Genomic DNA, 13,966 nt, shown 5'->3' with positions numbered 1-13,966 from the left:
ATTAATTATCAAACGAATTTATATTTAAGTCTATCCTTATTTCCTTAGTCATATTAAAAAGTCGTTTCTAAGTAATCAAACCATGCATTGTTTTCCAAACAATTACATATACAAATTATTGTTGTCATTTTCCCATACAAAACTCGACCCATACAAATATCTCATTAAAACTCACAAAAATCATAATAATCGATTTTTTCTCTCTTTAATTACAATAATCGATTAATATGATGATCATTTTACACAGAACAAAATTTATTGTACAGAGTCGGAAAACAATGCTTGTATTTCTTCAAGTGATCGGCCTTTGGTCTCTGGTACCAGAAAGTATACAAACACAATCGAAAAGGCTGAGACCATTGAGAAGATGAAGAACATCCCTTGAAAAATGAACAAAAAATACAATCAGTAACAACTTATTCATAATAGTAAATAACGGTAACTAATTGTTGTTGTTATGTGTTTATATGATTATATCTAATCTACTTATGTACCTGATGCATTCCATTCCAGCATGAAATTGAAAGTATAAGTGACAATCCAACCAAACAGCCAATTAGTCACGGTAACTAAGGTTCCAGCTGACACTTTCACATTCATGGGAAATATCTGCAAACGAAATAATTTTTTATTAATTGGATTCACAAAGCTAACTCCCAACACACATTCTCCGGATTCAAGCTAAGTCACATGAAATATAAATGTTGGAATACCTCAGCCATTATAATCCATGGTAGTCCTCCCATTCCCAACGCAAATGTCACAATGTGACCCTATACATTTCATAAATAAAACCAACAACGTTAACGACAACTAATCAGCAGCAATGAAAGGAGTTCATCCAAAGAATTAAGATACAACTAAAACATTGTCATCTGTTGTTTGTTTGTTATGGTAATTTTGTAAAAAGAATGTTTTAGGGTTCTTACCAATACGCCGATGCAAGTGACGATTGGAGTGAGATCTGAGAGAATTCCAAATGACTGCTCCATATGTATTTAACAAAAAATTTGAAGACAATAATTAGCTTAAAAGATTGCATATTAACTACATATACAATGCTGTCACAAAATATTATATTCAATTCATATACGTATTTATATGAATATGGCAGGCTTCAAACTACCTGGAAACCGTAGGAAACACTTAAGAGCAAAGCACTTAACCCCATCGCAGCACAAGAAGCCTGTAAATAGAGAAATATTTTATTTCTAGTGGGATGAAGAAAATTCATACTTGATATAACTTGATTGAATCTAAAGTAGATCTAACCATTAGGAGCGTTCTCCTCCCCAGTTTATCGACTATGATTGTTCCCAGCATTGCTTTGGGAACCTAAAAATGATACAAGAATAAATTCATATTTCATTTTGGAATTTTCCCTTGTACAATAAAGTAAAGAAACATATATCTTGAAAACTTACCATCATCGTGGCTATTACAGATGTGCCAACAGCACTTGGAAATCCTGTAAGTAAATTATATATGTTAATTTTGTAATTTGGAATGAGCTATTTACAAATTACACATGAAATGTTCATGTTGTCAAGTGTATATGTATGAAAACTAAGTTACCTCCTTTTTGGAAGAGGCTACTTGCATAATAGGTTACACCGGAGCTCCCGCTCAATTGTTGCAAAAACATTAAGCCAACTCCGATCTGTATACAAACATATGTCATGATTACATAATAAGTGATTCCAAATGAAACTATTATGTAAAAAAATTGAAAACAGTCGCATATCATTAGAAACTAGTTTTTTTTGTTAGGTCAAATACTTACAAATAGCGGATACGCATATCGTCTCTGAAACAATTCAGACATTCTAGTTTCACCATCGACTTCAGACATTTCTATGGTATCCTGCAAACGAAAAAATGTTGAATTTGAAAACCAATAGTGTTTAACCGTAGTTTTTTTTTTTTGTAATAGAAATTTCATACTCTGATTGTGTTTGCTTCGCGAGAAATGTCGACGTCAGGTCCTCTTAGACATTGCAAAGCAGTTCGGCAATCTTTATCACGGCCTTTTTTCGCCTGTCATATATATAACAAGTTTTAATTAATACTCTTCAAACAAATTTTCAAAACCAGTATTAAGTTAACGGAAACCAAAACCATGCATGCATATGCAAACATAAATAAACTTACTAGCCATCTGGGAGACTCGGGAATGAAAAATAAGCAAAAGACGTGGAGCACACATGGCACAAACCCTGGAAACGTAAAAAAGCACATTGTTAAAATTAAGCCCGTTTGAATTATATATATCATTCTCTTATAAGTTTAATATCGTACCGACTATTGCTAATAATCGCCATGGAACGAAATTGCCAATGATGAAGAAGAGCGCAATGCCGCAATTTTGCATCAGCTGTGCGTATTTTATCAACAAGAATGTATGTTATTTTTTCAAAATATAACGCTGGACCAAATTAGGTTGGACCGGTTTGATCAATTTGGTTATAACATAAACCGGACCAACAAATAAACTAAAGACGGTGTATTGAATCTTAAATTTGAAGTGATTTGATTTTAGTGAATTTTTAGATGATTTTAGGTGGATTTTAGAATTGGTGTGATTTTTGTTAAATAATTCTAAAATCTCATCTAAAAATATGAGATTTGGATTTTTATTTTTATAATTAAAAAATTTCACTAAAACACCCTAAAAATATTTAAAACATTCTAAAATCTTCAACTTAATTTTTGTTCAATAACAGTGGATTTCAAAATGTTTGTTAAAATGACAAGTTCAATAATACTGAATTTTAAAGTATTTTAAAAATTATATTTTGAATAACAGTGAATTTGTAATTTTAATACAAATTTTTTGAAACTCTTAGTTAAATACACTTCTTAAGGTAACGTAACGTACTTGATTGGCGAACACAAACGAACCACGGACATGTTTCGGTGCGATTTCGGCTATATAGACCGGGATCTACACTAACACAGAACTTTGTATCATTAACTCATCATTTAAGTAATTTTCATTTGTGGTGAAAATAAATTTAGAATGGTATAAATTACCACGTAGCTAAATAAACCAACGCCGATTCCAAGTAACAATCTTCCAGAGTCCAGCCACAATGCGTCCTTCATTTCAAAATATGATTATGAGAATAAATTTAGTTCTAATAAAACTCAGAAATAAAAAATAACGATAAACAAGACAAACAACAAGTAGACGAGAGAAACAAACCTTAGCCAATGCTACCGCGAGCCAGCCTGTGACGCAGAAGGCTTCGCAAAACAACATCGTCTGTTTATTATTCAGAAAATAGTAGAAAAAGGTACGTAAAGACCGGTTCGGTAGATGGGAACCGGTTCAACCAAACAACGAGAGTCGACAAAATAAATTAAAACATGTGTTGTAATCTATAACTTACCCGCTTTCTTCCAAGGACATCAGCGACTTTACCGCTGAATATTGCACCAATCAAACCTCCTAGTGTCAAAATCGACCCGAACATTGAGTACTGCATGATCAGTCAAGAGAGGTCAACTTAGAAGTCAAACTTAAAAATTATTTATATTAAAATTTCGAAAATAACATATTTTTATTATAGGTTACCTCAGCAACTGAGAGAGATAAATCTTTGGTAATCCCTGATTGAGCACCCGATGAAAAACCCGCCTACAGAAAAACAATACATCCAAATCAGTTAAGCTGGTTCAGAGCAGCAAATGAAACTCTGAAAGACAGTCAAAACCGGATGGATTATGGTTAAACCGGGTGTGAAATCGATGACTTACGCCACAACCGGAGCAGAAGGAGCCAGAGACGGCAACAAAGGTGCTGAGGAAAACAGAGGCAGTAACACGACATTCACCATCGTCGTCTTGACTTTTCTTGATAACATCTCTCGGGGATTTCCTCGATAATCCGGTTTCTAAGAAAATGTCTTCGTTAGGGAACTTACACTCTCGTTCTCGTATGCTTAAGCTCTTATTCAGTAACCCTTTCTCCATGCTTTTTTGTCGCTCCATTTCCAAAACAATCCTTCTTTGCTTCTTATGTTCGCTCTTTGTTAGGAGGATTTGGTATATAAAAAGAACAAGTAGAGTTGTTGCTTGTGAGAGGACTTGGAAGTTTCTTGAAAGGTTCGTATGCAAATTGAGGGTTGAATTCTTATCTACTAGACTAGTGGATATATCATTTTTTCTATAGTACGTCAGAAGCCATTTGAGAAGCCGGCTCAAAAGCACACTATTTTGAAACTTTTTGAGATATTATTTTTTGCTTTGTCTAGATTCATTCATCCAGACTGAACCTGAGTATTATTGGTTTGATTTCTACTTTCTATTTTGCTTGTACTTTTAAGCAATGTGTGTTGTACAGTGATAGCTTTAAATTTATCTCTATACCTAAGTTATAGGATTATACATGCATGTCAAAAATAAAAATTAGTGTCTATGTCTATTGTGATATATAGATTTTATATACTTTTGTCAATATGTAAATATACTTGATAAAAATGAAAAAAATTGATTTAAGGGAATTTAATTTTTATACAGAAAAGACAGTTTGTCAGAAAGGTAAAAATATCTTTGGTAGAATAACGGGAGTCAGTGTAGTGCACAAAGAGAGAAATATATATATATGTCGTTATCAATATATATATATATATATATATATATCACTTTTTAGTTTTATTTTCGTAGTCGACCACTTTTTTTAAAGAAAATTCAAACATTTGACTATTCTTTATATACATCCAAGGAACACAGCTTTGAAGTTGATCCATTTCAATTAGCCAGGGATCGTCAACAAACCTTAGCTATTCGTTGGATCCTTGAAGCAACTTTCAAACGTTTCATTAAGATTCTAGACAAATCTAACTGATTTATATACATAAACATCATAATTATCGACCAATTGATATTGCATAGTTGTTGACATGGGTCCCTTGTGATCTATTCGGCCATAAAGGCGTTAAACAAGAATGTACAAAAAAGCTTCATGTTGGGCTATATGAACTAATACACGTCCTTTTATCCCTTTTGATTAAAAGAAAGTGATCGGAAAACTAATAGAGAGTATCCCGTTCTACTCGAGGCATAACATAGTTCAATGTTCCAATTTACTTAGGGTCTGATTGGTGACCATTCGGGAAACAAAAGGAACAAATAAAAAATGAATGTTCGGAAATAAAATAGTATGAATAAAAAAGAATGGTTATTCCTTATCAATTTTAACAAGGAATACTTTTGTTCTTTAATTCTCTACAAAAAAAGAAATAAAAAAAAACGTTAAAGAATGCATTATTCCTCGTCATTCTCTGGTCACCGTTCATACCCTAAGTGTTCAACGGATTATTAAAGTATGTTGTGGCCAGTAATCTATGGCCCAATTATATTTCTTTCTTTTGCCCCATTTTCTTACCGAATATATTTTGTCTATATAATTGGGCTTTTAAGCTCACACATTTATAGGCCCATTTTAGTTTTTGTCCAGCCATTGAATAACAGAGCCTAATTCACTATTTTTACCGAGACTTTAACAAACTATGCAGTTTTACGTATACAGTACGCAACGCGATTATGGGAAGCAATCTACCAACTAGTTGACTAGTTTGTTCCTAACTGAGTATTTTTTAAATATATTTGCTTAACAATTTTACCAATAATTAAATATATTTGCTTAACAATTTTACCAGTAGTTAAATATATTTGCTTAACAATTTTACCAATAGTTCATCTTCAACTTTGGTTTATGTGGGGGTGACTTCAATCAAATTCTTCATAGCGCAGAGCATTCAGACTTCAATGCAAACTCAAGCCTTGCTAATATCTATGAATTCAGAGACTGTCTGTTCCAACTGGGCGCTTATGACCTCCGCTACCAAGGACCTACCCATACCTGGTCTAATAAGCAACTCCTGTCACCGGTAGCTAAGAAACTTGATAGATGTCTTATAAACAGCAATGTTTTGACGACATTCCCTCATGCTACTGCAACCTTCCTCCCACCTGAATTTTCGGACCATGCCCCCTGCCTGATAGACCTAGCCTTCCAACTACCTAAAGCCGGGACCAAACCCTACAGATTCCAAAACTACCTTACTAAACACCCGGGCTTCACTGAGGTGGTTCGAGATGCTTGGTTTGATGCCGGGAATGTGGCTGGTAACCTTGCGTCGTGGTGCTGGAAGTTGAAATGCATTAAGAGAAGTCTAAAACAATTAAATAGAGAGAATTACTCACAAATAGAGGAGAGAGTGAAAGAAACTCACCGTTTGTTACTAATTGCGCAGGTACATGCTTTTGAAGATCCGTCACCTGAGACTTTTGCTGAAGAGAAGAATCTGAACCTCAAATGGCAGTTTCTTAGACAAATTGAGGAATGCTACTTCAGACAGAAGCCGAGAATAAACTGGCTTAAGGAGGGAGATTTAAATACAACATACTTCTTTCGGGTTTGCTTGTCAAGGGCCAGTTATAATGCTGTTAGGTCCTTTCTACTCCAGAATGACGTCCTAATTACAGACCCTCTGCTCATGAGTGCTCATGCGGTCCAACATTTCAAGTCAGTGCTTGGGCCTGATCAACAACTTTTCTATCTGTCTTCACCTTCTGATTGGTTCCAAGGGCTAACCCCTTTCCAATGCAGCCTGTCACAGAAAGAAAAAATCTTGATCATGCCTTCTACAGCCGAGATTACTAAGCTTATGTTCTCTCAGAATCCTAACAAAACCCAGGACCAGATGGCCTTACCTCAGCGTTTTTCAAAGGAGCATGGAGTGTTGTGGGGACAGAGGTCATCAATGCAATCACTAATTTCTTCAATTCTGGATTCTTACCAAAGACCACCAACTCCACTATTCTCACTCTGGTACCAAAGTTCCCGGGAGCTGCGCTTATCACAGACTATCGTCCCATAGCCTGTCTTAACACAGTCTATAAAACAATCTCTCGTCTACTGGTCCATCGCCTCAAGCCAATCCTCAAGGAGCTGATAGTTCCGAACCAAACTGCCTTTGTTGAAGGGAGACTCCTGCTGGAAAATACAGTATTGGCCAGTGAGTTAGTCAATGGGTACCATAAGAACAAGGGCGCTAAGAGAATTACCATAAAGGTAGACATTGCGAAAGCTTTTGACACTCTTTCTTGGGACTTTCTCTTTGCTGCCCTTGAGAGTTTCGATCTACCGGCTCCCTTCCTTAAGCTTCTTAGAGCGTGTGTCTGTACTACAAGTTTCTCTGTTGGCTATAACGGGTCAGTGAATGGGTTCTTTAAAGGAAAGCGTGGTCTCCGTCAAGGTGACCCGTTATCGCCGTACCTATTTGTGATTGCGATAAACTGCCTCTCGTTGATGCTGAATCAGGAAGCGCGCTCCGGCCGTCTCTCCTACCATCACAGATGTGAAAAAACTAAGCTCACTCACCTATCGTTTGCAGATGATCTTCTAATATTTGTTGATGGGTCAATTGAGTCTGTGCAGACGGTTCTCCAGATACTTCATGATTTTGAGCTGCGCTCGGGTCTAGCAGTAAGTCTCCAAAAGTCAAGTTTCTTCTCCTCGGGTCTTTCTGTCGCTGAAATCTCTGCCATAGAAGTCTCTACTGGTATGCCTAATGCTTCCCTTCCAATGCGTTACTTGGGAGTTCCGATGGTTACTAGGAAGCTTACTCTCCTTAACTGTGAGCCACTTCTCCAACAAGTGAAAGCAAGGTTCTCTTCGTGGTCAGCGAAGGCTCTTTCTTTTGCTGGAAGACTCTTGCTCATCAAGACCGTCATCTCTGGGATTACTACTTTCTGGTGTTCCTCCTTCCTGTTACCTAAAGCTTGTATCAAACGTGTTAATTCCCTCTGTGGTATCTTCCTTTGGCATGGCACAGCAGAAGGGCCTCATTCTGCGAGAGTTTCATGGGAACAGGTTACACTAACGAAGGAGCAGGGAGGGCTAGGGGTGAAGGACTTGTTAACGTGGAACAGAGCATGCATTCTTAAACTCATCTGGCTACTTTTCTTCAGACCTGATTCTGTGTGGGTATGTTGGTTCAAGGAAGTGGTTCTCAAAGGATCCATCTCTAACTACTGGACGATCAAAGTAAGCCTATCAAACTCCTGGCTGGCAAACAAGCTGATTAAATCTCGGGATCTTGTTTTCCCTCTCATCAAACGTCGGCTCGGTAATGGACTTACTACCAACTTCTGGTTTGACAACTGGACTCCTTTCGGTAGTCTCACAAACTTTCTTGATGGTTCAACTAGACGACTTGGAATTCCAAAAACGGCAACAGTCGCTTCCCTGTTCGTTGGTGAGCATTGGCTTCTACCTCCTGCAAGGACAGACAATCAGTTAGCGCTTCAGATATATCTAACTACTGTCAACTTGTCTGCTCACGAAGACTCATATGATTGGGAGGTAAATGGCAAACCTAGTTTGAAATTTAAAACTTGCGAGATATACACTTATATTCTAGGCCCCCGTCCAACACTTCCTTGGTCTGCGGTTGTCTGGTGCTCTTATGGTATCCCTCGCCAAAGTTTCTTAACTTGGCTAGTAATGTTGGACCGCTGCCCAACGAAAGACAGACTTCTCCGATGGGGCCTCCAAGGTGTTGACCCTCTTTGTCTATTGTGTAACAATGAGCCTGAGACGAGGAATCATCTGTTCTTTGAATGCACATTCAGTCGTTCGGTCTGGTCTTCGATGGCGTTTAGATGTCAACTACAATCCTCGCTCCACTGGGATAGCTTGATTGATCAACTGATTTCACTAAGGATCAACAAGGATTTGAAACGTCTTACTATTCTCTGCTTTCAGGCTTCAATCTACTGGTTATGGAATGAGAGGAACACAAGACTACATCAGCACACTTTCCGGTCGGTAGATACTCTTCTCTCCTCCATCGACAGACAGATTCGGAATAGAATCCAGTCCTTCAGAGAGACCAACGCGCGAGCTTCCTCTGCGATGTCCCAACTTTGGTTTCTCCGTGAGTAACACAAACATCAACTCCTTCACTTTTGGCTTCATGGGCCTCTCAACCATCAGCTGCCCAACTAAGTTCCTTAATATGTGTTTCTTTTAATTGCACTGGGCTTTGCCCGAATGATACCTTAAAACCTTTTTGGTTTGTAAGATTTTATTTCTTTTTGTCTTTAAATATGAAAGCCCAGTTACAAAAAAAAAAAAAAAAAAAAAACTTTGGTTTATGTTGGACATTAGAAGAAACAAAAATTATGCAATTAAGGTTTTACTTTGAAAAGAGGCATTTGACTAGTCAGTGATTAAGTGACTGGACTATACTGTGACTGTCTATTATAGCGATTTCTAGAACATCTTTCTAATTAAAAAACAACAACCAAGTTTACAAAAAAAAAAAAACCAAATCGACGAGATCATAGAAACAGAAGAAAAGGTGATTCATGAGATCATTCCCACGTGCTCGCTTTGTTCCTTTCTGAATTATTAATATATAATTATATATACATATCTTTCTAAAGTGATTCTGCTTAATCATGCTGAAGAGTGAAGACGTCCAAGTTGCCAACCACGACAGTTTTAATAGTAACAGTATATAATAAGATACCACTTGTGAGAAATAATTACGTAAGATTTGAAATCCAATAGTTTTGCAACAGACAAAAAGAAAGACAAGATTATTAAAATGTCAGTAGAGTAGTTAAACTTTCAAAGGACTGATCCTTATGGTGTATGCAAATTAGATGCACTCAGCCTGTCACGGGTGTGTGGTTGGCACATCGATAGCTAACAAATCAAAAAAGAAACTTTCAAAGTTTTTAATTCTAAGAAGAAATACCTTACTATATAATAAAATTACATGGCAAATGTGCAAGAGTGTTGACTCGCCAGATTTGCTCGCTACTATATCACTGCTGCGTCTCCATTACATTATGCCGTCTCAAGCATCGACGGTTCTTCACATAGTCGGCTTTATGGTCCCCATCCCTTTCTTTGTCGAAATAACTATTATGCAAGAGTGTGGACTCGTCACTATTACGTCAACATTATGTTTCCATCACATTACGCCGTCTCAATCATCAACTGTTCTTCACAGAATTGTTTATGCGACCCTTTCACCGAAGCTGTTACCTTCTACGGAGGTTCCCGGACTTCTTGCTCTCAAAATTCATTGGTTGGGTTCTTCAACGTTGATTTTGACTTTTTTGCGTTCGTTCGAACGCATGATTTAGGATTACAAGTGAAGCTTTTTATGGGTTTCTTCTCTCCTTAGCCATATTTATCATTCGTTATGTTTTAATTATTTTCGTTTATCGGTTTACTGTCGAGGATTTCTCCCATTGTAACCTACTTAGTCCATTGGACCTCTGATTTTAATATAAGCATTTGTGTTCAAAAATTTTTTTACATGAATAATGCCAGAAATATGGAACAACTTAACAAAACAATTGAATGTTATTGGGAAGTTTACAACCGGCCCTAATTTATTGTATATATTGTATTGTGAAAACTACAAAAATATAAAGTAACTGGAAATAATTTTATTAATTTTTTTTTGTTATAAGTGAGAGAATAATACTATACATAAATGGGAGTAGCTGAGTAACATAGAGATCTTGGGTTTTTTCCCGAGTGATCTTTGCTCTCTATTGTACAAAATGAGGAAACAACTATAACAAGCTCTCTATTGTACAAAATGAGGAAACAACTATAACAAAAACTACTATAAACCTCCTCCTCTCCCCCCCCCCCCCCCCCCCCCCCCCCCCCCAGAGTAAAAAAAAAGAAAAGAAAAATAACAATGAACATGTGAATCTGAAACTCATTGTACAAAATCTGTAAGAGAAGCTTGTATGTCTTCAAGTGTTCTTCCTTTTGTTTCGGGTACCATCGCATAAATAAAAGCTATACCCGCAGCGCATATACTAAAGAAGATCAAGAACGTTCCTGAAAAATAGTAAGCCTCAAAAATTAAAAATGATCTAATAAGTGTAAACATTAGCTTTAATTGACCATATAATTATACCTGATGCGTTCCATTCTATCATGAAGTTGTAGGCGAAAGCTACAATCCAACTAAAGGACCAGTTGGCTAAGGTCACAAGAGTCCCCGCTGAAACTTTAACATTCATTGGGAAAATCTGCAAAATTTAAAATGTTTTATATGTTTAGAGCTTATTGACTTTGAGGAGAAGTTTCTTGAAAGAAGTGAATGGTGATTTATACCTCAGACATGATGATCCATGGTAAGCCTCCCATGCCTATGGCAAATGAAGAGAGGAAACCCTGTTTAAAAAAAAAAAAAAAAAAAAAAGACACATCATGTAAAAATCAGATCAATTTTATACAGAGAGCATAGTGTTTTTTAGTTGCTTGTTTTATGTCGACAAATGATTTTATACGTACCACAACACCGATGCATGTGAAGATAGGAGTTAGCTCATCTAGCATGCCATATGACTGTCCAAGAAGAAAATATAGATATGATAAATATAACAGAGTAGATTGAAAGTTTGTATGTCATGTTTTGGTAAAAAAAAGTTGTTAATTGTACCCGAAAGCTGAAGGAAAATGCAAGGAACAAGCTGAAAATGCACATTCCAGTAGTAGATGCCTGTAATCAAAACATTATGTTAAAAAAATGACTCTTTTGCTTCATTTCACATTTGATCTGAAAATATAGCAAAAGTTTACCAGTAGAAGCGGCCTTCGTCCCATTTTCTCGACCAAAATCACACCCAGTATAGATTTTGGTATCTACAAACAAGAACACATGATGCCTAGTTAAGTGTAGTCCTTGGAAGGTTTATTTAAGAATATAATGAAACTACTATGTGTAAAGACATACCATGATCACTGCAAGAATCATTGAGCCGATGCTTTTTGGAAATCCTGTCAAGCATAAAAAAGATTTGTTACTCACAAATTAAGATTGTTACATGCAAAACAGAGTTTGTCTTTTATTTCTTTTTACCTCCTTTATCAAATACGCTACCAACATAGAACATAAGCCCTGAGCTTCCAGAGAGCTGTTGGAGAAGCATTAGCCCCACACCAATCTATGAAGAAAAACGTCATAAACTTTCAGTAAACGGCAATGGAGAAAAAAAAAAACGTTATCTTCACCACAAAACGTTTTAGATAAACTTACAACAAGAGATGGAGCATATCTCCTCTGGAACAAATCCATAATCCTAGATTTTGGTCCTTGATCAAACAACGCCATGGTTTCCTGACGTGGGATTTAATTATTAGTCACTTATTGAGTTGAAACAAGAAGTATTTGAAAACCGAGATGTACTGTAGTAAGTAATACTTTGATAGTGTTGGCTTCTTCAGAAACATCAGCATCATCACCACGGAGAAGCTGCAATGAAGCTCTACATTCTTTTTCACGTCCCCATTTTCCCTACACACCACCAAATTGTAATCATCACTTCACATGTTTTCCTAAAAAGATAAAAGACTTTTTAAAAAGGGTTCATTAAGCTCTAAACACGTACCAGTAATCTAGGGGACTCTGGAATGAAGAACAAAGTCACAACTTGCAAAATACATGGAATCAGACCTGAGAAAAGAAACCGATAAATCATTCTTCTTCTCCCATCACATAAACTGCTAGAAAGAAGGGTTTGAATGCAATTAAGCTTACCGATCAAGGCTAAATTACGCCAATGAATAAAGTTTCCAATGACATAGAATAATGAACACCCACAACTTTGCATCAGCTGTAAGAAACGTTTAAAGAAATTTTAAGATCATTAGTATAAACATATTTTTCTGGCTAAATTTTCATTGCCCCCTGATTGTTTTGAATTTACCTGATTAGCAAATACAAATGCTCCTCGAACATGTTTTGGTGTTATTTCTGCGATATAAACTGGTATCTGATTGCAACAGAGTTCAACCAGTGTCAGTTTAAACTTATAATTAAAAAAACTAAACTTTCATATAAAGAAACAAGATAGTAAAAGAATAATTACCACGTAGCTGAATAAGCCAACTGCAAATCCTGTGGAAAATCTTCCAGCGTCTAGCCAAATCGTGTTCTGTGCAAATGCTATTGCAAGCCAACCGGCGATGCAGAAAACTTGACCAGACCACATTGTCTGTTTTTGTTTTTAAAGAACAAAGAAAATAAAGTTTAAATTTACTGATAGTAATAAAATTACTGAGAGTCGAGATGGTAAGTTTAAAATTACCCCTTTTCTACCGATGAGATCTGCCACTTTCCCACTGAATATGGCACCAAACATCCCTCCGAAAGTCATGCTAGATCCAAACATCGAGTACTGAAGTAAAAAAAAAAAAAAAAAAGTAAAGAAGAGACAAATGTAAGCAAAAACGTAAAGGTATATAAGCTATACTATGAGCGAAGAAGAATCATGAAATGGTTTTGCTTTCTTACTTGTGCAACAGAGAGGCCTAAATCATTTATGATCCCAGTTTGAGCCATTGATGAATAACCCGCCTGTAATATTCAACGTTCTTAGTTAAATCTATATATAAAAATTATAATAAGCATAATCACATATTTTTTTGGATATGAACTATTTGTTCTTACTGTTTTGAACCCAGACAAAATAAAAAGGAATGTGACTAACCGCACAACCAAAGCAGAAAGAGCCACAAACAGCAACGAAAGTACTGAAGAGTACAGCCACAGTGATACGACACTCGTTGATGTCGTTTCGGTTCTTGTTCAGTAACAACCCAGCTTCAAGATTTCTTTGGTTCTCCGACATAGTCATCTTGATCAGTTTCTCTCCCTCAGGAATGTTTTGCTAAAAGGTGTTTTTTGAGTATTTGCGGAAAAAGATATGCTTTGTTGCTTCGATTTGAAGAAGACAGAGCCGAAAGAAAAGCTTATTTATATTGCTTGAATAATGGAGGAAGGAAAGGCAGAGGTCAGCTTCCATCTTTTCTTTTGTGTCACGTTTCTATTCGTATTTTTTATCAATTGTATATATGTTTCTTTTATATTTGAACTCTTTAATTTACTATTGGGTCTTTTTCATTTGACTTTTT

The 13,966-nt window shown here is 36.2% G+C and overlaps 2 protein-coding genes across 2 annotated transcripts; both read right to left on the bottom strand.

The window, feature by feature from the left end:
• Positions 1–64: 64 nt before the first annotated feature.
• LOC106346300 (sugar transporter ERD6-like) lies at positions 65–4,139 on the bottom strand. The gene is made up of 18 exons (XM_013785584.3): positions 3,760–4,139; positions 3,578–3,640; positions 3,393–3,482; positions 3,206–3,265; positions 3,034–3,099; positions 2,879–2,944; positions 2,299–2,374; positions 2,152–2,216; positions 1,945–2,037; positions 1,784–1,864; positions 1,576–1,660; positions 1,425–1,468; positions 1,273–1,335; positions 1,127–1,186; positions 930–983; positions 714–773; positions 495–609; positions 65–380 (listed from the first exon to the last, which is right to left on the bottom strand). The coding sequence occupies exons 1-18, from the start codon at positions 3,991–3,993 to the stop codon at positions 256–258; spliced, it is 1,500 nt and encodes a 499-aa protein (XP_013641038.2). The 5' UTR covers positions 3,994–4,139; the 3' UTR covers positions 65–255.
• Positions 4,140–10,459: 6,320 nt separating this feature from the next.
• Positions 10,460–13,949, bottom strand: LOC106351188 (sugar transporter ESL1-like). Its single transcript, XM_048782073.1, has 19 exons — positions 13,543–13,949; positions 13,347–13,409; positions 13,141–13,230; positions 12,922–13,047; positions 12,760–12,825; positions 12,591–12,666; positions 12,442–12,506; positions 12,255–12,347; positions 12,090–12,170; positions 11,913–11,997; positions 11,787–11,830; positions 11,633–11,695; positions 11,493–11,552; positions 11,345–11,398; positions 11,165–11,224; positions 10,965–11,079; positions 10,739–10,885; positions 10,648–10,672; positions 10,460–10,608 (listed from the first exon to the last, which is right to left on the bottom strand). Exons 1-17 carry the CDS (start codon positions 13,687–13,689, stop codon positions 10,761–10,763), a joined length of 1,413 nt encoding a protein of 470 aa, XP_048638030.1. The 5' UTR covers positions 13,690–13,949; the 3' UTR covers positions 10,460–10,608; positions 10,648–10,672; positions 10,739–10,760.
• Between the last annotated feature and the right edge of the window lie 17 nt (positions 13,950–13,966).

This window comes from Brassica napus, chromosome A6, assembly GCF_020379485.1.
Source record: "Brassica napus cultivar Da-Ae chromosome A6, Da-Ae, whole genome shotgun sequence".
Classification (NCBI taxonomy): Eukaryota; Viridiplantae; Streptophyta; class Magnoliopsida; order Brassicales; family Brassicaceae; genus Brassica; species Brassica napus.
Note: the sequence above shows the minus strand (reverse complement) of the source record. Positions and strands in the feature narration are given on the sequence as shown.

Coding starts and splice junctions, on each gene's coding strand:
- LOC106351188 (XM_048782073.1), bottom strand. CDS start 13,689: ATGACTATGTCGGAGAACCAAAGAAATCTTGAAGCTGGGTTGTTACTG. Junction 11,696..11,786: donor TGATTCTTGCAGTGATCATG/GTATGTCTTTAC, acceptor TCTTGTTTGTAG/ATACCAAAATCTATACTGGG. Junction 10,886..10,964: donor GATAGAATGGAACGCATCAG/GTATAATTATAT, acceptor ACTATTTTTCAG/GAACGTTCTTGATCTTCTTT.
- LOC106346300 (XM_013785584.3), bottom strand. CDS start 3,993: ATGGAGCGACAAAAAAGCATGGAGAAAGGGTTACTGAATAAGAGCTTA. Junction 2,375..2,878: donor CGTTTGTGTTCGCCAATCAA/GTACGTTACGTT, acceptor AAATACGCACAG/CTGATGCAAAATTGCGGCAT. Junction 2,217..2,298: donor GCGATTATTAGCAATAGTCG/GTACGATATTAA, acceptor TTACGTTTCCAG/GGTTTGTGCCATGTGTGCTC.